We start from the raw sequence: 26,653 nt of genomic DNA on the forward strand, positions 1-26,653 counted from the left end.
TTCAGTTGAATTCTGCCATTTACCTACCAGAAATCTCTGAAATGGACATCTGGTTAATCCAAAACCTGCCTTAGCTCATAAATCAATCAAAAACACTGGTCCAGCTGTGTGGAATTCAATACCCCTGGACTTATGACCCTGTTTGACAAAATCTTTGTTCCAGTCTAAAGTGAAAAAAATTTCTCTTTGATAGATATTCTTCATGATAATATAGTAGCAAATATCTGATCCTCCTCCTCCTCCTCCTCCTTCAAGTACCACACCTTAAGAGGGCATTGGCAACCATGGGCACCCATTAGATTGGCCCATGATAATGTTTGGCAAAGTGCTGCCATGGTTTGCCATTGCCTTTTGCAGTATGGCTGACCAGGAGACTCTCCCGCTCTTACCTCCTCCCAGCAGGTATATTGGAAGGATTTACAGGCTGTTAGTCAACCTGTTTGGCCACATTATGAACACACCCTCTGTGGCCATCAAGTTCTGAAGCGGGACTTGAACCCAGAGCTTCTGGCTCAGAGGTAGGGACACCACCCACTGCACCACAAGACCCAATTGACCATTTGGTCTCTTGTATCTTTCACTTTTTTAATGCTCTAAGGTAATCTCAAGTACTACCCTTAATATTAAAGTACTCTTAATCTCAAGTATTAGTACTTTCTCATTGTAAATGTATAAACTTTCATATGGTAATTAACTGTCATTATTTCAGTGTGTAACTTAAGAATCCAGCTTTCTGGCTTTCTTTCCAAACGATCCATCATGACTCCCGTATCTTTCTCTCTGTCTCTGTCATTCTCCCTTTCTCTCCCTTGAGGGGAAACATCCTTCAAGGAAATGCTTACAACTCCCTCCTCCCATAGAAACAGAACAGTCCAAATGCACAGATGGATTTGAATTGTCGTAAATGCTCGGATCCTTATCTTTTGTATTGTGTGTGAATTGCGTAGAAATAAATCCAAGTGACGAACTTCTCTCTTCCCGCTGGCCCACGTGTGCTATTTGAAATCCAGATATCTTGCTTCCATTTCCAGTGTTTGCCCTGATTCATTCTCTTCCCAAGAACTCTGAACTGCAAACTTCCGTTCCCTACCCCTCCTCGACCATCCCTCCTTTTTAGAAGGTACAGGTTTTTAACAGCCTTCGTAAACGATTTGGTTTTGAATAATCCCACCCTCTTTGCCGCACTTTTCATTGAATGACACCCAGTACTATGGGCCTTGCTGTTTTATAAGTATAAAAATGTGAGCATTTACAGGTAGTCAGTGGGCAGGGGAAGGTTCTGTCAGAGACACCCGGTGGTGAATTCAGAATCTAACAAGAATGATTTCTCTCTTAATAGGGCTTTAAATTTTGGAGGAATTGGAGTGGTTATGGGCCATGAATTAACACACGCGTTTGATGATCAAGGTATGGAGGTTTTAACTCGTGTTTACTGTTGTGTTGGGATCTCTCCCAGTTGAAGTGTTTTTGGAGAGACTGAGACCAACACCTCTTAAGTACAGTGTGTCCATAATGTTCATCTGCATTGGAGATCTCTGGAGAGCCAGGTTCAAGTTGCCTCAATTCACCAGATAACAGGACCAAAGGAATTAAACAATAAAGGCTGTACACAGACTGCATGTGTATTCCCTCAAGGATAGAAGATTTCATGTGTTAGATTAAAGGGTATTTAAGATGATTGAAACGTTCGATGGAGTCGATAGAGAGAAACTATTTCTTCTGGTGGGGAAATCTAGAACAAGGGATATAACCTTCCAATTGGAGCTAGTCTGTTCCTGTGGTGATGTTAGGAAGTATTTCTACATACAAAGGATAATGGAAATCTGGAGCACGTTCCCCTCCACCCATCTCCCCTCCCCCCATAAGTTTCTGTTGTTAAGGGTTAAGGAACTAAGGCTGTTAAATGGAGTTCAGATACAAATCCAAAATTATCTAACTGAATGGCAGAAGGGGCTTGAGAGGCTGAACAACCTCCTTTTGTTGGAGAAGAAGAGTTGACGTTTTGAGTCCTCATGACCCTTCTGAAGGGTCACCTGCCAGACCTGCTGAGTTTTTCCAGGTAATTCTGTTTTAGTTTTGGATTTCCAGCATCCGCAGTTTTTTGTTTTTAACCTCCTTTTGTTCCTATTCTCCAATCTTTGTCTTTATTAGGAACCTGCCAAGATTTGGATACTCCCACAATGCTGCATCCACAAAATATACCACCCTGAGTCTGATTGCAGTGTGCCCAGTGTGACACTTTGTCCCACACAAAACTGGAAGGTCACAGGTTTAGTCTTTTGTATCTGATCCCAACCAGGGCACTGCTGACAATCCAGTGACCCCTGCTGGTCAATGTATGTGTCTGCACATTAGCTAAGAACAGGTTTGCATTAGAGGAGAAGGTTCTGGTAGACAGCCATGTGGCAACAACTATAGCAAGTCAGAGAGAAAGTAAACTGCGGGGAAAATTCATTGGTAGTTCTTCTACACTGTTATGTCTTAGCTGCTAACTTTGATCAGTGTCTGGTGAGCCTGACAGGTTCACTGTCATGGACCCCATGGTTAAATAGCTGGCCATACTCAAAGTCTAAGCTCACATTTGACAACTGCAGACATGTAAGTAACCAGAGTCCGGAACTTTACCCAAGCTCGAATAGATTCAGTTAAAATAAAGACCAAGGACACAAGAGGTGGGCCCAGCTCAGAATAGGCACATAGTAGCAGAAATAGGCCCTTCAGCCCATCTTCCTTTGTGTTAGGTACAACTCCAATTAGAAGAGAGTTTTCCCCCGGTTCCCATTGACTCCAGTTTTGCTAGGGCTCCTTGATGCCACACTCAGTCAAATGCTTCCTTGATGTCAAGGGCAGCCACTCTCACCTCACCTCGGAGGTTCTGCTCTTTTGTCCATGTTTGAACCAAGGCTGTAATGAGGTCAGGAGCTGAGTGGCCACTTTCCATCACTTTGCTGATGATTGAGAGTAGACTGATGGGGCGGTAATTGGCCGGATTGGATTTGTCTGCTTTTAATGGACTGGGCATACCTGGGCAATATTCCACTAGGTGGATACTAGTGTTGTAGCTGTACTGGAACAGCTTGGCAAGTTCTGGAGCACAAGTCTTCAGTACTATTGCTGGTATATTGCCAGGTCCCATAGCCTTTGCAGTATCCAGTGCCTTCAGCTGTTTCTTGATATCATGTGAATTGAATTGGCTGAAGACTGGCATCTGTGATGCTGGTGACCTCTAGAGGAGGCCGAGATGGATTATCCACCCAGCACTTGTGGCTGAAGATTGTTGCAAATGCTTCAGCCTTATCTCTTGTGCTGATGTGGTGGACTCCTCCATCATTGAGGATGGGGATATTTGTGGAGCCTCCTCCTCCAGTGACTTGTTTAAATGCCCAACACCATTCACAACTGAATGTGGCAGGACTGCAGAGCTTTGATCCCATCCGTTGGTTGTGGGATCACTTAGTTCTGTCTATTGAATGCTGCTTCCACTGTTTGGCACACAAGTAGTCTTCTGTTATAGCTTCACAGGTTGACACCTCATTTTTAGGTATGCCTGGTGCTGCTCCTGGTATGCCCTCCTGCACCCTTCATTTAATCAGGGTTAATCCCCTGGCTTGATAATAATGGTAGAGTGAGGGATATGCCAGGCCATGAGGTTACAGTTTATGTTTGAGTACAATTCTGCTGCTGCTGATGGCCCATAGTGCCTCAGGGATACCCAGTTTTGAGCTACTAGATCTGTTCGAAATCTATCCCATTTAGCATGGTGGTAGTGCCACACAACACAATGGAGGGTATCCTCAATGTGAAGACAGAACTTCATCCTTCTGTTTCTGTCATGAACAGATGCATATGTGACAGGTAGGTTGGTGAGGCCTTGGTCGAGTAAGTTTTTCCTTCTTGTTGGTGCCCACCTGCTGCAGACCCAGTCTAGCAGCTATGCCCTTTAGCCCCCTCCCCATTGTACATTCTGTGCCCTTGCCACCATCAGTGCTTCCTCCAATTGGTGTTCAACATAGATGAGCACTGATTCATCAGCTGAGTGGGGGGGATAGGTGGTGGTACGTGGTAATCAGCAGGAGGTTTCCTTGCCCATGTTTGACCTGATGCCATGAGACTTCATGGAGTCAAGAATCAATGTTCAGAACTCCCAGGGCAGCTCCCTCCTAACTATGTACTCCTGTGCAGCCACCTCTGCTGGTGGGACAGGACATACCCAGGGATGGTGATGGTGTTGGGACATTGCCTTCTCATCTCACTTCAGAGAGTTGTCTTGTTGGACTTAAACACACAAAATGCTCTGTATTCTGGCCTACAGCTCAATTGTGTTTTTTTAACCTCTGAGCATTTGGCTGTTTGATGGGATTCTTGGTATTGGTATTTGTTTTTTAAAGCCCAGCTCCCATATCATCTTTTCTATAAAGCTGGACTACTCACTCGATCCCTAGGAGCTGCATCCACCAACTTAAAATTGGGAGGGGCCCCTATTGAGTTTAATAGGATTGAATAAGTGGGAAATAGTAATGAATAAATTGTTGCTGGAATGTCAAATTATCTTTCTTTTTTTTTGCAAAAATATACTTTATTCATAAATCTTCAAAAACATTTCGAACCATTACAAAAATACAATCAGGTTCAACTTTTACAACATGAATCACAAGGTGTATCAGTACAAACAATGAATATTACAATCAAATTATCTTTCATTGTCCTCAGGGACCTGGCTCAGACACCCTGTCTGGATCCTAACCATACATGCCAGCTGGTTATCTACTCAATTTTACCCCTTTAAAGCAAACCTTAATTAAACTCGTGTCTGGACCCTTTCCATGGAAAAGTGGTTAAAAAAAAATCCAGAAACATGACAAACCATTAAAACAAAACAAAGTTTATTTGTATTTCTGTGAAACAATATTTGAACTCTTTTCTTTTGATTAAAATCCTATTTGAGCCTTTAGAAATTTCAGAAAAATAATGGAGAAAGGACTTGGAAATTTAGTTTGGGTGATGTGATTGGTTCACCTTTTTTAATTGATAGGTTCTTCTGACCGATCATTCTGAGTTTTTGTAAGCATCATTTAATTTTTCATGGTTAGCTTTTTAACTCCTTTCCTTGTTTCTGATTTGCATATTCCATATCCTTTCAATTCTGATAGGCTGCTGTTTTACTTTGAGCTAATCAATAAGGAGCAACGTGACAAGGAAAGTGTGACAGAAAATGTTTCCGCAAGTGTACATTTACACAAAACCTAGTGTATTATGGATAGAGAAGATAAGTATTTGTCACACTTTCAGTGTCACACTTTAGGGGGTGAATTTATGTCACAGGTTTTGTTTAAAATAATATTTAAAAAGGAAGATTATCACTGCCTATTTAAACTGTTGGAAAATACTTTTCACCAAGAATTGCACCTAACAAAAAGGTATTAACAGGAGCCTGACCTTGAATGGAACTCGGGGTCTGCTTAGTGCAATTAATCTGTTGTTAACCTCAAACAGGTAACCACCTTGTAGCCTTAGTTAAACACCCTTCACATTAGAATAGACATTCCAAGCCCGCCATTCCTTAAATCAAGGGGCGAGCACTTAAAGATCGAGAGATTTAGTAAAATTATGGACAGTTATTTTTCTCGGACATAAATCAGTATAGATTGAGAGCTGGTTTATAAACCTCATTAGTGGCTTACTTAATCTCAGACAGGTCAAGATTCTTTATAAAAACGATATTGCTGCATCTGAAAATGTTTTACAATACACTTTTTGAAAATCTTATCAGTTGTACCTTCTATCTCAACAGACAGAGGGTCCCGTTTACCAGCCTTTTATCTCTGATTTCTGGAGTTGGTTAATGAAGTAGGTCCCTGGGGTGTATAACCAAAAATTTCCTAAAATTGGGTAGAGTGGTTACTGGTGAGACTCATCAATCCTTCTGCATATGGTACACCTATTCAGGGGCTGTGCATGCACACTCGATCAGTCGTACCCATGCATACACCTAAACTCCAAAGAGGCAACTCTAGAAGAAACCGGAAATGGGGCCTGACAAAGCACTTTGCTTTGTCCAGCATGAGGCTGAGGAACTAAACTCCGCTAACAGCACAGAGCATGGAAGAAGTGTAGGCCATCTGCTTTTTAAGAGCTCAACCCCACTCTCTGCATTTACCCATTAAACATTGGGGAAACTGGGGTTGAACTGAAGTTGGGGAGGGGATGTGTCTTGGAACCCATCCTTCACAGCAGTAACCATGGCAACAGGATAAGTTTGAATCCATCCAAAGTAGTGGCCAATTTTGAGAGTGCCTTGATCTTTATAATTGTTGTGACACAGCCAATGATAAATGCTGAGCTGCTAAAATCCCAGAGAACTTAAAACAACTGTCACAATTAATTTTCAATTTGTATAAATTTTGAGATGTATACCTTGAATTCAGTAGTAATAACACCACCAAGTCTTATAGGTTTTTTTATAAAACTAGATTAAACACTTATTAATAAGGGAAATGATTTTAAATACATACATAGATCTACAAATTACTATTAGAATAACTTCCAAGTCCCCTGATCAATCTAACTCCCAGTTACATTTTTGTTAAGGCAACAGTAAGGCACACAGATTTTAAAAGACCCAGGCAAAGAAACATGATATGCTAAACAAATGGAATTCAAAGAGAGTTTTCTTAACTTCAGTCCTTTGAAGACAGCAGCTTGAGGCATAGATGCTGAAGGCTTTTCACACATTTGTAAGATTCTAAAAATGCTTTCCCTTCCAAACATATCTTCCTCTTTGAATGCAAATACCCATTGTTTCACTATGTCTTTGGACTTTATCTCCCTGATAATAAAACCCTCTCCTAGCCCTAAGTTTTACCAGTAATCTTTGGGAAAAACAAACACAGTTTCTAAACTTGGCTAGGTAACACATTTCACCCCTCCTTTGAAAACAATCTAGTCTGGTTTATTTCAAAATGCCAATGTTCCCTTGACACCTATGTTTCTGAACTTCCCCAAGTTTATCTAATTAACATTTCAAATCTAACCTCTCTTCTTAGATCAAAGCACCCAGACTAGCCCCTAATTCAATTAAATCTCACACACACACACATATAGACACATAGATACATCCCAATATTATTCTATTTTACAATAAATTCCAATAATATTATGAAAATTATTATATCTTCTTGACAATAATCCAGTGTTTCAAGGTCTAATTTACCTACAAGACGTTTGCAACATTCACACCAAAGCTTCTCTTGAAATCTCACTGAAAACTTGGGAGTTTAAGTGGGGCTGAATTTGACTAAGAAATTGTATGATCCAAAGATTTGGCATGGCTGTTAGTAGAAAGTGATTGTATAACATTTCTGTCCCTGTAAAATATATCTGGCAATTCACAACTGGGGAAGGTCTGCTAGTTTAAAGTAAACAGGTTAACAGCCAGTTAAATATGTGCAGAGAAGAATTTGACAGTAGGTTAAATGTTCAAGTGCAGATCACAGTTATCGTTGACCTGGTGCTTAAAGATGGAAACATATCTTTGAGATTATTCCCACCCCCATCCCACACGCGCCCCCCCCCCCCCCCCCCCCCCCCCCCCCCCCACCCCACCCCACCTCCTCAACCTGGTCTGTTTGATCATCAAATTTGGCAGCCATCTCTTTTAGCCAAAGATGACAAGTGAGCTCATTCACCCTGTACTCTAGTGTATGAGGTGCTGCAGAGTTATGGGGTTGACTTAATTCAGTTAGTGCAAAAGATACAGATTGAGCTTAAAATACACTTGCAGCAATCTCTAATTGATGTGAACCAGATATAGTTCATCAACATTTACTGAGTAACCATCTGTTACGATCAGGTGAGGGGTCAAATGGTTCCACTTTTTGCTCTCTCCTTGTTTGGCTGCAACAAGTTTTTATTTGCTTTGATAGGTTGGTCAAATTAGAGTCCACATATTAAAAGGAATTCACAAATCTGTAGTTTGGTGACATGGCTGACTTCAGGCTGAACCTGATGGTTTTGCTGCTTTCACTTGGTGGTCGTCTGCTTTCACCATTGAGGTGGTTTAAAACTGTAGATGGGTGATCTATTTGTTCTTCTGGAGACACAGCTATGGAGTCGAGTTTGTTCTTTAAAAATCTCTGTCTGCTGCGCATTGAGAGAGAGTCAAGTAATAGCAGACTGGGCCAAAAGCTTGCAAGTTTGGTAGAGAGAGAGGGAGGGGAAGGATCCAAGGATCTCCCTCAGCTACTCAGCTGCTTGTCATCCATTCTGCTGAGAGAACATGCTTAAAGCACACAGGGTTGGTTTTGTCATGTGACTGCCCTCTCCAACTGAGCAGTAATTCAAACATGATCATGTATTCCAGTTGTAACTTGATTAGGTCAGGTCAGGAAATCACTATTCTCAGCCAGAGTCCCATTGTTCAAGTGGTTAGGTTTGATGATTTGTCTCCACCCAGTTGAGTATCTGGATATAGTGCCAGTGGAATAGGAAATATAGTTCATTCACATTCCTCTGAGATCATTGTGTTTGGGTCTTTGCAGACATGCTGTCTCCATTTCAACAGGGTTAGAATGTGGAATGTACAGTATTGCAAATTAGGTAGCCAACTTGGCTGTGGGTTCAAGTAACTGCAGCCTTTGTTTTAAAAAAAATGTTTCTTAAAAATTCAATTCATGTTTCCAGCTGTTGGATTAAAAATCATTATTTGCCATAAAACACACCTTCATGACGCCATCACATAAAATTACAGTCTCCACGCTGGAAAACAAAATATGCTGCTTTTCTGAATTCCCCGCTCTTGGTTTGGGTGGATAGATTTTCTGGTCATTAGTTTTAAGCATCCTGCGTTTTAAGCGTCCCATGGGCTACTTGTATTCAACACTTGATAAACCAGCTCAGTCTTGTGCGGATACAGGATTCGTGTCCAATTCGACCCTGGCTCTGCATCACCATGACAATTTAATCTGGAATCTTCAATCTAAGAAATATGCATAGATTATGCTGAACTCTGATTGTTAGAATTCTGCCTCTCCACTGAAATCTACAAGAATTAAGCCAACAAACCAAATAACAATCTCTCTCTCATTGGGGTGGCATTTAGAGGTTGCTTTCAGTTCCCATCTATGTGGGCAGAAATTTGCACTGAGCGGGCAGGCGCGTGCCCACCCAGTCGAGCGTAAGATGACGCGTGATGACATCAGGCAAGTGTCGTGATGTCATTGCACACTCACAATATTTCGGCCAGCAGGTGCACACGGGAGTCGACAGCGCACTCACCAACAATTAACAGGCCTACTAAGGCCATTAAAGTTCTAATTGAATGAAATCTTTTGTTGTCCATCCAACCTTACGGTTGGCAGGCAGGCGAAAAGACCAAGCAGCCATTGGATTTTTTAGGGAACCTCGTCAATGGGTGGGATGAGTTTTCCAACAGCAATTAAAAATAAAATAAAAATTTTTTAAATTCATTCATGACATGTCCTTGCCCATGTGACATAGTCACATGAGGGACACGTCTTTAACATTGCTAACTTTCTTATTCTTAATGTTATAAGTCTTCAGCTCCCTGAGGCACAGAGCTGGCTCGGGGGCTTTCACTGCACACACTTGCACGTGTGAACGAACTTCCATGCTCGGTCTCCTCACGCCCCCACCCCGGCAGCACTGAGCACGTTTTACCGTTAATTGGCTGGCCATCCAGCGTGAAACCAATGTCAGGGCCCGATCGCAGACGGCAGTCAGCTTCATGACCGCTCCCAGATCTGCCCGCCGTGCCTGCCCACCAAGATAAAAAATCCTGGCCCATTAGGTTCCAAGGGCGGGATTTTCCACACCCACCCACCGCCAGGATTGTCAGGTCCCACTGCAAGTCAGCGGACTTCTGGCTGGAACGTTGCCTCGCCCGCGGCGGGTCCCACCTGCAACCAGGCCGGAAAATCCTGGTCCAAGTTTCAGAACCTTGCATGGCTTTGCCCCTCCCTTTCTCTGTAACCTCCTCCAACCCGGTTATCCTGTGATATACCTGCACTCCGTCAATCCCGATTCCTTGAGCCTCTCCGATTTTAATTGATCTACCATCATTGGCCACGCCTTTAGCTGCTGAGTCCAAAGCTCTGGAATTCCCTCGCTACAACTCTCCACCTCTCTAACACCCTTTCCTCCTTTTAGCCACTCCTCAAAGCCTGCAACTTTGACCAAGCTTTTGATCATCTGTCCTACGAAGTCCTGATGAGATTTAGTTCAAACTTTGTTTTCTAATGCTCCAGTAAAACACCTTTGGAGATTGTACTGCATTAAAGATGCTATATAAATACAAATTGGTGTTGTAGTTCCTGCATGGCCAAGACTATAAATGACACTGAAAGATTGACTGTTTTGTATTTCCCAGGTACTGGTTCTCATCAGTGAAATTGTCTCTGACAATCCATAATTTTTTTTATTGTTAATAATCTCTTTACAGAATAGCCCTGAAGGTTTGCAGTTATCCTACTTAAATAATTTTCCAGACTTAGAAAATTTTTGGCCACCGGGACCATTTTTGGTCATTCCGGTTCAACCTTCCGGAAGGCAGCCAATGACGAATCTGCCTCTGGGGTCAGCATCCAATGAGGGACAGCGGGCAGCTTGAGGAGGCAGCAGGTCACCCCAGTTAAGTGTGGTTAGCAGCCTTCCCTGTGTCCGCAGTGAGAGTACGGCCAAGGGGGACGCAGCAGGAATGGGAGGAACATAATGGAGGTATCATCAGTTTGATGGGATTGGCTGCCTGTGCATCACCCCCAGCACTGGCAGAGACATCAGCTCTCAAGAGCTCCTCACACAATGGCAAGCCTCTGCCAGCAGCCTTGCCATTTATTTTGTTATTAAAAGTTAGAAAGATTTGAATTTTCATGCCACTCTGACCACCTGTTGTGCAGACACCTCCTCTGAGTTGCTGAGGTGTTGGCACAGCATGGGGCCTCATGCGATGCTGCAAACGTTGCACTGCCCAGTGGAAGATTGCAGTTAATTGCCTAATTATCCACCTTAATTGGCTTCCTGCTGAGTAGGTTGCTGACCTCAGACTCAGCCCGCTCCAGGAAAAGCAGCAAGAGGTGGGAGCAAACCAGCCAATGCATTTTTCTTTAACAAAAACAAAAATACCTGGAAAAACTCAGCAGGTCTGACAGCATCTGCGGAGAGGAATACAGTTAACGTTTCGAGTCCGAATGACTCTTCATCAGAACTAAGGAAAAATAGAAAAGATGTGAAATATAAGCTGGTTTAAAAGGGGGTGGGGAAGGTAGAGTTGGATAGAGGGTCAGTGATAGGTGGAGATTGCCAAAAGATGTCATAGACAAAAAGACAAAGAGTTGTTGACGGTGGTGATATTAGCTAAGAAATGTGCTAATGGGGACATTAAGGGTGGAAAGCAGGATGAGCAAGGGACAGATAGTCCTGGTGGGGTGGGGGGAATCGAAATAGGCTAAAAGGTAGACAAAGTTTCTTGTTGAGGCGTTGGATGAGATGAAGAATAAAATGAAACTGGGGACAAGGATAGCTTAGAAATAGAGTGCGTCATAACTTCTGAAGGGAGAGGTCGAGTATGTTCATATGGCAGTGCATGGCACTGAGTGTAGATCTCAGGATGCAACGAGTACAGCAGCCCAAGGACCATTGTATGTCACAGAGATTCCTGTAATCCTGGGTGGGTTTGAAACATGAAACATGCTTTTATCTTAGTGTTTAATTTGACTGCCACCTCTCTTCAGGGAATGTCTACCTTGAAGAAGTATTGCTCTTCTTTCCAACATGATTTCCACCCATCTCTTTTGCCTTGTTCCTCTCCTCGGATGCTGTCAGACCTGCTGAGTTTTTCCAGGTATTTTTGTTTTTGTTCTAGATTTCCAGCATCCGCAGTATTTTGCATTTTTCTTTAATTTTGCTCACCCTTCCTCCGCCTCACCTCCAAACCTGCCTCCAAAGGCCTGATAAAATTCCTCCTCTTGTCTCATGTTACATGGCACTATCCCTTTGGATTAAAGATTGCATCAGATGGACATCATAAATAATACAAGTTAAATAAGATATGAATCACAAAACGCCTGGGGCTGGATTTTATGGCAATGCCAGGCGAGTTTTCGGTGCTAAAATATGTCGGGCAAGCCCTCCATCTTCCCGCCAACCCCATAATCCAGCTGGAGAGTGGGTAGGGGGCCCATCTGCCTTTAGGCCTATTCAGGCCCTTGAAGCAGCCAATTATTGACTGCTTAAGAATCTCTTTCCACCTCCACTGGCATAATATGCTGGGCAGCGGAATTTGGTGAATATGCAGGCCATAAAATGGAAAGTGCACCAAAGCCTAAGCATGCCAAAATGGCGAAAAGCACACCCACTGCCATTTTAAAGTGTCTCCGGTGTGGCAGGGACAAACTGCACAAACACAGAATGTCCAGCAGGGGACGCAAATTACCACACTGTTGGAAAAACAGGGCACTTCAAAATTGTTTGTCACTCAAATGCTGACCTGTAAAAAGAGGGAGAAAATTTTAAAGTAGAGTGATGTACAAGAAGTGGAAGGACCACAAGAACAGGAATTAACCTTCCTAGGGGAGGTAATTTTTTTTTTTATTCATTCACGGGATGTGGGCTTCATTGGCTGGGCCAGCATTTATTGCCCATCCCTAACTGCCCTTGAGAATGTGTGTGGTGAGCTGCCACCTTGAACCACTGCAGTCCCTGAGGTGTAGGTACATCCACAGTGCTGTTAGGGAAGGGTTGGATTACTAGTCCAGCGACAATACCACTATGCCATCGCCTCCCCTGACAGTGAAAACAAATATTGGAGTGTTAAATTCAAAGTGGATGGACCCACAGAGTTTAAATTAGACACAGGAGCAGGGGTTTCTATTTTAGATGAAATCAAATGGCTCAAACAGACTACATTGTAACCTTCATCTATTAAATTACGAGATCCTGAGGGGACTGCATTAAAAGTGAAAGGCCAACTCATGGCAAAGCTGAAATATAAAGATGGAGAAATCCTCGAATCTCTGTCATTCTATATCAAGAATGCTCTCAACTAAGCGGAGGGGTGTGCCTAAAACTGAAATTAACCTGTAAGGTAGGCGAAGTTGCTGCATTCCGTGTACCACATCACCCTACAAGCTGGTGCTAAAGCAATTTGCCTCTTTACACCAAGGAACTTCCCTCACCTACTCTTAGACAAAGTCAAGGTCAAAATAGAAATGATGCAGCAGCAAAGGGTTGTGTCACCAGTCACCACGCTGACAAAATGGTGTTCAAGTACTGTTACTGTTCCAAAGCCAAGCGGGAATATGAAAATCTACATGGATTTAAGGCAACTAAATGAAGAAGTGGTACTTGAGAATCATCCGATGGCCTCAGTGGATGAGACACTTGCGAAACTAGCCGTCAGCGCTTTATTTACCAAATTTTTGGATTTTTAGTAGTTGCCCCGGACAAAGAATCCAGGTTGCTGACCACATTTATAACACCTTTTGGTCATTATTGTTTCAATAGATTGCCATTTGGAATAGTGTCCACTGCAGTAATTTCCCAGAGAACAATGTCTCATACTTTAGAAGGCATGGAAGGAGTAATGTGCTATATGGACGAAATACTCATACATGGATCCATGAGAGAAAAGCATGATCACAGGGTCAGAACAGGTCTGAGAGCTGTACACAGTGCAGGCCTAATGCTGAATGAAAAATGAGAGTTTGTCAAACCCATGATTAGGTTTCTTGGTCACATAGTACAAGCCACTGGATTCACAGTTGGTCCCCAAAAAAGCAAAAGATATGAGAATTTCTGCGACCCAGGAACAGAACTGAGCTTCCAAGATTCCTAGGGAGGATGAGCTAAGTAGGCAAGTTCCTGCCGAATTTAGCAGACATCAACAAGTCCTTGAGACAGCTATTGAGACAGGGCTGTGGACCAGCAAAGTGCTTTTGAAAGGATTAAACAAATTTTAATCTCTGCTGAAATCTTGGTACAGTACGACCCAGACTTAACCATTGTATCAGTGGATGCATCATCTATAGAATTGGGGGCAGTGATAACAGTAGGTGGCAAGCATAGACCAGTCTACTTTGCCTCTAGGTCACTGGCAGAAACAGAACAATAATGTGCCACGATAGAAAAGGAAGCTTTGGCAGCTACATGGGCATGTGAAAAATTTTCCGTCTATGTTCTGGGATTGCGTTTCAAGATTGAAACACACCATAAACCACTAGTCACTCTTCTGCACATGAAAGGAATTCCAAAGATGCCGTTCAGAATGCAGTGGTTCAGATTAAGATTGATGAGATACGACTCCATCACAGAGTATATGCAAGAAAAATGTCAAACAACAGTGAACCCACTGTTATGAATGCCATCAGAAGCAACTGAACATGAGGATTTACACTTTATCGAGGGGGTTGAAGCATTTGTGTCCTTAATCACTTGGCACTTTCCAGCTACTGCAAGGAAGTAAAGCATGCCCAGAAATGAGATGAAGAATACCTTCAGATCCAAGAATATTGTCTGGAGAGATGGCCAGGCTATATCCCCAGTAATCTGATACTACTCCAATCTTTTGATCAGCGCAAGCACCTCACTGCCATTGATGACTTACTAGTCTTCAATGAGAGAATAGCCATTGACTTGATATTCTTCAAAGGCTTCACCAAGATCATCTAGGAATTAGAAAGTGTTGTGCAAGGGTGCAGCAATCAGTGTGGTGTCCAAACATTACTCGCTCTATAGAAGGAATGATTTCTAACTGTGTTACTTGTAAACAGCCAGGGACACACACAACCACAGTTACCTTCCACCTTTCCATCAAGGCCAGGGGAGCACCTGGGAATGGACTTACTTGAATTTGAGGGGAAACCTTCCTTATTGTTATTGATTATTATTCATGGTGGATTGAAGTAAACCAATAGCAGAATATCACAACAGAAGCAGTCATTCAATCCCTCAAGAGAATTTATTCAAGGCATGGCATTCCGGACATGAAGTGTCAGACAATGAGCTACAACCTGCAAATGACCAATTCCAAACAAATATGGCTTCATTCATGTGACTATCCTCAAGCAAGTGGAGTGTCTAAGTGAGGGGTATGAATCATTGAGGATTTAGTAAAGAAAAACAAAGACCTTAAACCAGCTCTTCTGAGATATGGATCCTCACCACCACAGAATGGTTTCTCACCATCAGAGTTACTAATGGGTAGGAAGTTGAGAACACAGCTTACTTCTGACAAAAACTCAAACCCAACATCACCACGAACAACCATGAGAGGGTAAAACAGTGTGAGGAAGAACAGAGAAACAACCAGGCCAGAACTTTAATCATAGGCATAGAGCACATGAGGTAGTAGTGCTGAAGCCCAGGGAGAGAGTATGGGTCCAAGATCAACAGAAGAATGGGCCAACCATTGAAAAACCTCCCCAACCAAGATCATACATGGTTAAGACAGGCCACTATATCATAAGGAGAAACCTCAACATTTTGATATCTTTGGAAAGAAGGCCAATAGAAATTTGGACTTACTACTCAGATCTGAAGAAACAGAAAATCTTACTACAAGCTCTACAGCCACCCAGGAGAAGATCACTCACACTGACAGAAGGGAGAGTATGGAATATCCTTGACTTCAAAAAGAGATCAGGGAGATTGGTCAAGTGTCAGGAAGATATAATAATTCTCAATGTTATTTGGATTTACCGTAAAATAGTGGTATATGTGGCTATATGTGTGTGCGTGAGAGGCTTAATTTGACTAAAAGCAACTGGTCTGAAGGATTTGATGTGGTAGAAGATGAGTTAGGTTTGAAATGTTAAGTAGGAAAACATGTGTCAAGGGAACATTTGCATTTTGAAATAAGCCAGACTAGATTGTTTTCAAACGTGTCACCTAGCCAGGTGAAGTTCAGAAACAGTGAGTAGAATTTTCTCATTGGCATGCGGGAGCGGCCCCCCATGCCAACACATAAAATGATGCGTGATGACATCGGGCGTGCGGCCCGATGTCACCACGCGTCATTCCAATCTTTCATTCGGCAGACGCACACCGAAGGCAGCTGCGCACCCACCAACCTGTCAAAGGCCTGTTTAGGCCATTGATAAACTAAATAAACTAATTCTAAATGCTGCCCATCCAACCTTAGGAGATGAGGTTTCATGAAGGTTTTATTAATTAAATAAAAAATTTTATGACAATTCATAAACATGTTCCACCTCATATGACACTGTCATATGTTGGGACATATCAGATTAATTTTATTTTTTTCCAACTTTAAAACTGAACTTAATCTCCCTGAGGCAGCTCTATGCCTCACCGAGATTTCTGCGTTCTTTCACGCACATGCGCGGAAGAGCGCAGGCCCCAACTCTCCCTCCTTCCCCCACTCACACAGGTAGCGCCAAACGCTACCGGGCATGAGTCATGCTGGGCAGGCCTTAATTGGCCTGCCCACGTAAAATGGCAGTGCGTAGCCAATCACGGGCAGTGATCGGCTCCACACCCACCCACATCCGCTTGACAGGCAGAAGATTCTGCCCAGTGTGTTTATTTTTCCCAAATAGTACTGGTTAAGTTTAGTACTATGAGAGATTTTTATTATCAGAAAGGTAAAGTCCAAAGATATAGTGAAACAATAGGAATTTGCATTCAAAGGAGAAAATATGTATAAAGGAGTGAAGCTATGTGTAAGGGTAGGCATTTTAAGATCTAACAAGTGTGAAAAGCTTTCAACATCTATGCCTCAAACTACTGTCTTCAAAGAACCGAAGTTAAGGAAACTCACTTTGAATTCGACTGGGTGTTTTGTGTCACTTTGCCTGGGTCTTTTAAAATCTATGTGCCTTACTGTTCCCATAAACAAAAGTGTAACTGGGAGTCAGATTAAGTAGGGAATTTGGAAGTTATTAAAGTAGTAATTTGTAGACATATGTATGTGCTTAAAATTATTTCTCTTATTAATAAATGTTTAACCTTGTTTTGTGAAAACCTATAAAACTTGGTAGTCTCATTATTGCTGAATTCAAGGCATGCATCTTGATATTTATACAAATCGCAAAACAATTTGTGGCAGTTGTTTCAAGTTTCCCTTTGGGATAAGAACAACTCAGCATTTACCATTGGTTGTGCCATAACACAAGGTACCTCAGAGACTAACCCTGTGAAGTCTGAGACTTCAGCAGAGATGTAGACAGATGTAAATATGAAGGGGATAGAGAGATGTAGATAAAGGGTTAATATCAAAAGCAAATATGATGCTGATGTAATAATGTCAGATAACATGATTGAAAAGCGAGAGAGATCTGGGAGAGGAGAAGCTCCAACCTCATGGAGAGGTCCAAATGTGTAAATACTTGCTGTAAATAAAAGTTCTGGTTTCAAAAAACTATAGGCAGAATTTTACAGTCTGTATTTTATGGCCCTACCCCTGCCGCGAAAGAGCTATAAAATTCCGCCCTGTGGACTCAATACTCTGGGAGACCAGATAATCCCCAAACTGTCTAAACTCATACCACACAGCAATATAGCTGGCATTTTGTTATCACTGCAAAGCAGCCTTTTATTGACCAACTTTTCTTCTGGGGGTGGGAGAGGGCGAGGGGGTGGGTATGTGTGTGCGAGGATTACCTCCTTCCGTAAAATTCAGCCCCTGGTGAAATTAAACCCAAATATAACATCAAGCAAATAGACTGACAAAACTCAGTAATGGGTTAGTTTTCTGCTGAAGTAATGGAGGCGGACTTCCTTTGCCATCACCATTACTTGTGCAGCAGGTCAGTAGAGTAAATCCCATTTTAAATTTTGTGGGAATACACTCCTGAAATCTTTGGGGTTTTGGAAAACAACCATCTTATTACCGGAAAAATTAGTTTAGTAGTTTTGCCCTTTACTATTCTTTCAGTATCAGTATAACATAACAAAATGTCCTCCTTAACTAGAGAGCTAAAGATCTAACTGTTTAAACAACATAAATCATCTGAATTGTAGTGCAGTCTCAGTTTTAAACCATTGCATCTTTTGGGATCTAGTTCATGTGCAATAATAGTTAATAAATACAAGAAGCACTATTAGTAATGTATATATGAATGTAGAATGCAAATAGATTTGCACAATACATCGCAGAAAACTGTGTTTGTGTCATAAGGTGCACCTGTTGCAGACATTCAGAAAGGATCAACGATTGGCTCGTTCTTTTTGAAGGGATGTTAAGCTAAGATATCTGCCATTTCAGATGGATGTGAAAGATCCCATGGCACTATTTCAAAGAAGGGCAGAGGAGTTCTCCTGGTGTCTTGGAGAAAATTTATCCCTCAACCAATATCACTGAAACAGATTACCTGGTGAATTATTTCATTGCTGTTTGTGGGATCTTGCTGTGCATGCCCTGCATTATAACTAACTATGCTTCATTGGGTGTAAAGCACTTAGGTCGCCTCAAAGCGTGTGAAAGATGCTATATAAATGCAAGACTTTTTTTCTTTCCCCCTTGCTTTCTCTTGATCCCACGAGAAACCAAAGCAGTTTAATTGAAACGGCCATTAGCGTTGCTTTGGTAAACAAGCCATTGTTGGACTCTAATTAAATGCAACCTATAAACATTGCAAGCCAGGAACACCAACCAATTCGTGTGGAGGTAATTTCTCTCCAATACACTCAGCTTAGTAAAGAGCTAAGGTATCAAGCCAGGCACTGAAACACTGGAGAAGGTTCTATCATCCCTCATACATCAGGAAACCAGTGGAAGCTCAACTCAAAATCTGACAGGATTTTAAGTTTCAGGACTCTTAGATCAGAAAAGTTAGCATGCCCACCTCCACACCGCACCCCCCCCCCCCCCACCCAACCCTCCCCACCCCCCAACTGATGTACAGCGATTGGCCAGGAGACACTTTTCCAATATGCTGCCCTCCCATATCCTATGGCACTGCAGTGGCCAATTCCACTCTGGTCTCAGCATATTGTCTAACCCCATTGTTTATGGACCCACCCCCCCACCCCGGCACCCCACCCCCCTCCCGCCATAATTCCTTTATTCTTGATAGAGTTCCAACACAACAGCTGACCGCTAAGTATTACAAATGCAACATATTTGACAAAAAAAAATTCAAAAAGGAACTTATCCTTTAAGGATTACACAGCACTGTATTGGGCCATTCAGCCCATCTTGCCATCTACTTGAAAGAGTTATGCAATTAGTCCCATTCCCATGCTCTTTCCCCCACGGCACTGCATTTTGTATTTTTGCCATCAGGTAAATATCCAGTTTTCTTTTGAAAGTTGCTGTTGACTCTTCCAGCGCCCTTTCAGGCAGCACATTCCAGATCATATCGCACTGTCATTTGAAAAATATATTCTCCATTCGCCTCTGGTTCTTTTTCCAATTATCTGAAACCATTAACCTCCGGTTACTGAGCCTTCTGGCCTTTCTGATAGATTAAATAAGGAGAAACTCTGAGTCTGGCATCACTGCTGACACTGGTGGTTCTCTTTACTAATTGCAGCTGCTCAAAAGTAGTACTTGGTGCTGAAGCAATTCTTCCTTCATTTGCTTGTGTGACAGGGAGGGAGTATGACAAAGATGGCAACCTACGATCTTGGTGGAAGAACTCGTCGGTCGAGGCCTTCAAACATCAGACTGAGTGCATGATCGAACAGTACAATAACTTCACCATCAACAACGAGCAAGTGAATGGCAAGCAAACGCTGGGTGAAAATATTGCTGACAACGGAGGTCTGAAAGCAGCTTACCATGTAAGTACCTGTATGCTCATTGAGGAACCTGGCCAACAACAGTATCTGTTACAGGCTTCAGATTATAGACTCCTGGGGCTCGATTTTCCCTGGGGGTTTCTGAATCCCGACCAGCGACTGAAACGTGTGTCAGAAGCCGGCACAGTATGGGAAACAATCACTCAGTGTGATTTTCCCCAGAACAGCCAATTAATGGCCAAAGGGTGGACTCACCATCGAACTAAGGACGGTGGGCATGCTCCTGAAGCTGGAGGGCCAGTCAGAGGCCTTCCAGCATGGATGGAGCAGTAAGCTGCAGTGGAAGGTGAGTATGAGAGCGCTTCAACATAGAGGTGACCTCTCTACAACTTTTACAAATTTAAATTAAAATATGGCTTTTTGAAGCAGGCCACCACTGTGGCTGGGGGAGGGGTAGCCCTCTATACCGAGTCAGCAGCTGCTGCTACAGCACCCAGGCAGGCAGCAAGGGCCTCCAGGCAGCTAAACTGGCCCCCACCGGGAAGTTGTCCTCCTTTAATTGGCTTTAAGTGACCCCTAACGAGCTGGATCAGCTAAATGCTGCTTGCTGGCAGGTAGTCCTGCCACCCATCCCATCCAGCCTCCAGGAAAATGATCCAGGATGGAGTCAGAGCCGGGAACCAGCAAGCAGGCCAATGGAGGCTAAAAATCAAGGCTCTTGCTTCTCTTGTTACCAAAAGTGGAATTTGTTGGGCATTGCAGATAAAGGGAGACTCTCGTCTAGTCTTCTGACCTTTAGTCCATGGATTTGGATTTGGTAATTGAATGCATGAATTAGAGAGTTATTGTATAAATAAAGAAACAATGGCAGAGACGAGATGGGAGAAAATCAATGAGTCATTTGCACATGATATTATCGCGGAATTGCCTCCAAACTCTTCTCATGCACCCCCACTGCCCCCCACCCCCACTACCAAAAATAAATCTGAAGATGATGACATTGGTGTCTCAACATGATTTCAGCAGTGACTCGTAATGATCCCACTGGAGAAACCTGGCTGAAAACAGGAGTGGGCCCAGAGAGCCCATGGAGAGCAATGCTTTGTGGGTCATGAGGGGCAGGAGTGCTCCTGCAGGCGCCGGATCGATCCCTCAGGCCTCCCCTGTCCCTACACTGCCATCTTTTTTCTAATGCTCCCCCCGTTCCCCACCCCCACAAAAACACTTGCCATTTAATGACCATCCCTTTGGGTCCTTGGTAAAGGCCATATTGCAGGCTGATATCCACTCCTGTCCTCCAGCTTTAACCTCATTCCCACCTGCTTGGGGCTCACTTCCTTTGTGACTTCCAGGTGCGTCACCTGTTATGGGAACCACTCGCCCCTCTCCCCGAACCACCCTTGCATCAACCCCACCCTGAGCTAAAGCCTCTCCCAGTGTGCTGCAGCATAAACCATCCCAACAACCGGCTCAATGCCTGCAAAACCAAACTTACAGAGCAGTGTGGAGCATTGCTGAAACTGAGGCTTCCCTGGAGAGCTCCCCCAAGTGCGTAATGAGCTGGTCAGCCTTGGTCCCCGAGTCAGAAGGTTGTGGCTTTGACATTAAGCACATAACTAGACTGGTGCTCCGGTGAAGCACTGAGGAAGTGCTGCACTGTCTGAGGTGCAATCGTTCAGATGAGACATTAAACCCCCCACAGATGGACCAAAAAGATTCCACAGGACTGAGGATGCAGAGGGTGCTATGTAAATGTAAATTTGTTCTTTATTACTGACTCTCAGTAAATGATTAAAGCTAGTTAACTAGATGATGCCAAAGGACTGATTAAATGAATCTGTAATGGAAGGTCGATACTCTGGTTAAATAAAAATCTGCTTTTTAGGCTTACGAGAACTGGGTGAAAAAGAATGGTGAAGAGATGTTTCTGCCAACCCTGGGTCTTACCAATCGACAGCTCTTCTTCCTTGGATTTGCTCAGGTAAGGAACATTACATATAACTGCATTCAAGTCTCGAATTGTTGGGACACTTGGCCTGGATTTCCGACCTGGGCTCAAATCCCAGCCTGGACTGACAATTCCTCTTAGAGTTCTGCAGTTTTGAATGATTATACATTTGCCCGGACTTTGTTCCTACAGTGTTAAGGCTTCAGGAATGGAACCTGCTTTATTACAGTTTGTACATCGCACAGACCACTTGAATGGTTTTTCCATTGGGGTCGTATTGACCAAGGTTCCTATGGGCCTGGAAATCTGCCGAAAAGGGGGTGAAGCAGCTGGGAAGGAAAATTTCCATTTTATTTAAGGGAAGGGCTGGGCATGGGAGGATAGAGAAGGAAAAGGAAGCATACTTGCCAGTTCTGAAATGCAAAGTAAGACTTTGAATCATACGGCTGGATTTTACACTCCCCAGCTGCGGGGGAAGGTGGGGGGATGGGGGAAGAGAAATTCATCAGGTAGCCTGCTTCCTCCTACCTGCCCACCACCCCGCCCCCCCCACCAAATATTTTACATGGGGGAGTGGGGTGTGAGGCAATCCACCTGCCCTTGGGCCTTTTGAGGCCCTTAGAGGCCAATTAATGGTCACTTAAGGGCCTCATTCCACCACCTGCAGTATTTTAATTGCAGGTAGTTCAGCTTTAGCTGTAGGTGCTGATGTTGGGCAACCTCTGTTCAGGTCCCCCTGAACTCATCAGACCCCACCCTCCCTCCCCTCCTTTAACCCCCTTCCTGGCCTCCTGAACCAGCTCCACCTTCCTCACTCCCTCACTGAGACCCCCTGACCCTGGAGTTCCAGCAATGGCCACTCTTCCCAGCTGGCACTATTGGGACTACAGAACTGCCAGTGATCTGATTGGCCAGCAGCTCTCTGAGGTGGGGCTTCCTCTCAAGATAAAGGTGGAAGTCTCGCCTTAAAGCAATTAACACGGTTCCCACTGTTAAATTGCTGCAGGGCAGTCATTGGGATTGTGGGAAGGCTGCCCACTGACTTTTTTAGCCTGAGGGCTGGGGACCAACCCCCTTCACACCCCTCTTTCCCCCAACCCGCCACAAAAAATCAAGTCAATAGAAACTTACAAAAAGTGGCCATTCAGCCCGTTGTGCCTTTTTGGAAGAACTATCCAGTTAGACCCACCCCCCCTTCCTTTCCTCATAGCACTGATGTTGTTCCCTGTAATAAGCAGAGATTTAATTCCACCTTGACATTTATTGCTAAATCTGTTTCCATAGTGACTTGAATTTATGTAGCACCTTTCATGACCACAGGGTGTACTAAAGTGCTACACAACCAATGACATACTGTGTTGTAATGTAGGGAATGTGATACTTCTGCCCCCTCAGGTTTGGTGCTCTGTGCGGACCCCAGAAAGCGCCCATGAGGGGCTCATCACAGACCCCCACAGCCCCTCGATGTTCAGAGTGATTGGAACTGTGGCCAATTCTGTCGAATTTGCTGAGCATTTCAAGTGTCCCGTGGGAAGCCCGATGAATCCTTTGAGGAAGTGTGAGGTGTGGTGATTTACAAATCAAATTGCCGAATTCCTGGAACAGCAAAATGGGATTAATTTGAATGGTGAACACCACCTCAACTAAACAGGACATTATTCCACCTAGCAACAAAGGGAGATTTATTTTATTGAAAAGCCTGTGGACTGCACGGTGTGTGAATCTTTTATTCGGTTTCCCAATCTGTGGATGCCACTGGAATCTGTGGGAAAGAGCAAGCAACCAAAAATGCAAGTGACATTTGATGTCATTGTTGTAAGACAGAAGGACAATCATCACCAACAGGAAGAATTGCTTCTTTGCTGCAGAACATTTTACACTTTAATAACTGTTTATATTTAGTAAATTGAATATTTAAAACCTTCAAAGAATGGGACTCGGCGATTCCCTCGGAGGGTCTGGTCTTCTGCCAAAGTTGGAAAATTTCCAAGGGAATTCCCAATGTAGGTTTTTAGTTATTGGCTGTAGTTTGTAGCCATGTTCAGTCTAAGCACACCGAAATATTATTTTATCCGAGGGTGGGGATCACAAATATTATCTGCACAAGGCCCCATTTGCTTCATCCAATTCTCAATGTTTTCTCCCCATTGGATTGTCCATGTCATTCTCCTCTGCCCTTTGTCCCCTTCAACTGGCAGAGGGATTCAGGTGAAAACAGACGATTAACCCACCTCTTAATTAACCTGGATAAATTAATTGATGAAATGACTTAACTGCCCCCCACCCCCCCGCCACAACCCCCTCAGACCCACACATCGATAGCAAGTGAAAACCTGAATCTGCACCAGTCTTTCACCTTGGGCTGAGGGGGATTGGGAGAGTGAGGAGATTCTGGAGATAAATTGTTTCTTGGTCTTACTTAAGTCCTTGTTTTTGGATTAGTTCCATCAAAATGTGGCAGATTCTTTTAAAAGCTGTTTGTACTCATCCCTGGCCTCCAAAGCTAGCTCCCTTTGCCCAGTGTCTTGGTACTTAAGTTTACGAGCTCAGCTTCACAGCTTCAGCATCTTACTGCTGTGATGCTATTGAGCTAACTTGTGAATGTTGTGGTACATGTAATCAAAGCATTCCACCACCAGGCCTGGGCGTCTGTCTGAGTTCACTGGAGTATCAGGAAGAGGCTGGCCCATGGTTGGGGCAGATGGATACTGTCAACTTTCTAAAATCTATCACAGAATGAAACATGGTGACTGACTGCTCTATAGGCATATTTATTTGACTGTTATGCATGCCAGGATGATCCCAGACACCACCAGCCTGGGTCTAGGCTGAGTTACATGAACATAACCAAGGTGAAAACTAGGAATATGTGGGTGGCAGGGAAGGGTGGGGTGGGGGGTGGGGGGGGGGTGGGTGGAGGGAACAGTGGGGTAACAAATAGTCCAAGTCCAGGTTACTCCTGATTACTGTGCAGTGATCGCTGCTACGAAGTGTCTGTGCGTGAGTGCGTGTGCCTGTGCGCAAGTGCATGCATCTATACAGATTTGAACTGAGGACAGGATAGGACTTGTCTAAGGTGCCCACATCCATAACACCAGGACATGGCAAATTAGCCCACTGACAGTCACAAATAAGTTCATGTGTGGAGAATTGCTGCTTGGGTTAGGAGCCACCAGGCTGCCAGCAATCCTGGACATTGAACAATGACTGGATAGGATTGGGAGCCATGATGTCACTGATCTGCTGTTATCCATGTTGCCTTTGAAAAGCATGCATTAAATGGTCAGTTCATCAAAGTGTGAGTTTACTGTTTACACAACTGTGCATGGCAAGAAGGATGAAATATTTCCCACCTAGCCCATAACCGAAGAGAAAAGGCATGATGCCTGCTGGTAGTAGTGAGCTACTTCGTCACTGGCACTACCACAGATGTGAAACATTTAAGTTTTGCTTTAAGTCACTGCAATTTGAAAGTTCAAATCAATTCATTTTAAATTCAACTTAATCTTTTGTCCTAAAAGTGGTTTTAAGGCTGAAACCTCATATTTTGCTGGACAATAATATGCTGAGTAACCACTAAAAAAAATTAGGTTCACCCCCCCCAATCCTCCTCCAGTCTAAAAGTTGCCACAACCCCCAAACATGTAGAGTTCTACTCGTTTCCATCAGCATTTTCAAAAGAGAATCTGTTTTCTATCACTGCCCTGTGCAGTATCTGTACAATAACATTGCACCACTTACTATTTACTTCATCCTCCAAGTATTAAGGCTCCAGTGACCTTGCTTCCTGTGCCTTATTCTCAGCAAATCATCTTGGGGAGGTAAACACATGATATGGAAGAGATTTATAGGTAATGTGAAAATGTAATATTGCCAAAGGATATATGTGAATTTAACTAAATCCCAATGGCCTTCACCAGAGTTGTAACAGGCGTGTGTGTGTGTGTGTGTGTGTGTGTGTGTATGTGTGTGTATATGTATGTATATGGTTGGTATGTGGGCTGGATATTACTTTTTATACTTAGTTCACTTAATCCTGATCCATCCTGCAGTTTTGTATCATTTCACTGCTTCTGCAAATGGTAACTTCACCTGCAAATATGGAAGGAAGGAAATCCTCTGATTGTACTGTCATCGGGATCACTTCTCGCGTCCATTCTTTGCAACTTCGCAAATGGTTCTGTGAGGCTGCAGATCTTCCATCATTAGATCAGGATGACCAAGAGATTGGACACGCAATCCTGGAACTCCTCCCTAACAGCACTGTGGGTGCACCCACTCCTCATGGACTGCAGTGGTTCAAGACGGCAGCTCACCACCTTCTCAAGGGCAATTAGGGAGGGGCAATAAATGCTGGCCCAGCCAGCGATATCCACATCCCATGAAATGATTTTCAAAATGCAACATCACAGCAGATAAATGCACTTCTGCTTTTTTGTTTTTGTTTGTTTACTTTGTGAAGCTTATAGAAAATAATGAAGCATTCCTCATTATACTGAACTAAAAGTAATGCTGTGTTGTCACTAGGGTTTCTTTTGCTGGATTGGTGGGCACATATGAGCTGTTCACACTGTGAGGGCAGTTCTGCACTTTGACATCCCTGGTAATCCTGGGCACCAGTGGGGAAATCGCCTAACCCAGTCTGTGATCCTCTGGCCGTTAAAACATCTGTCCCTCTGAACTGTGAAGAATAATCAGCATTGCAATTTCAAATTCTGTCCTTCTGTCTCGAGGTAGGCCGGGATTTTCCGGTCCCACCAAGGGCGGGCATTGTCACGGGGAAGGGTTGGGGTGGGGGGGGGGGGTGGGGGGGGGGGGGGGGGGGGGGGGTGGGTGGGGGTGGTGTGGGATGGGAAAATTTGGAAGAGTGGCCAAAAGTCAATTGACCTTTGACTGCTCTCCAAGTTTTCCTGACCCTGCCCACGACGATGCCCAACGCTGGTGGGACCAGAAAATCACACCCATAATCTGCAGTGCCCAACTCGAGGGTAA

General features: G+C 43.6%; 1 protein-coding gene across 5 annotated transcripts in view; it reads left to right on the plus strand.

The window, feature by feature from the left end:
- The window catches only part of LOC121288335 (endothelin-converting enzyme 1-like), a 340,217-nt gene extending 315,682 nt beyond the window's left edge, over nt 1-24,535 (plus strand). For all 5 annotated transcript variants that reach the window (XM_041206886.1, XM_041206887.1, XM_041206889.1 and 2 more), the window contains 4 exons: nt 1,340-1,407; nt 19,565-19,755; nt 21,599-21,694; nt 23,057-24,535. In XM_041206886.1, the coding sequence (XP_041062820.1) occupies nt 1,340-1,407; nt 19,565-19,755; nt 21,599-21,694; nt 23,057-23,233 (532 nt within the window). In that variant the 3' untranslated portion in view covers nt 23,234-24,535. The remainder of the gene's footprint in view (nt 1-1,339; nt 1,408-19,564; nt 19,756-21,598; nt 21,695-23,056) is intronic.
- Nucleotides 24,536-26,653: the final 2,118 nt, after the last annotated feature.

Source organism: Carcharodon carcharias, chromosome 15 (genome assembly GCF_017639515.1).
Source record: "Carcharodon carcharias isolate sCarCar2 chromosome 15, sCarCar2.pri, whole genome shotgun sequence".
Classification (NCBI taxonomy): domain Eukaryota; kingdom Metazoa; phylum Chordata; class Chondrichthyes; order Lamniformes; family Lamnidae; genus Carcharodon; species Carcharodon carcharias.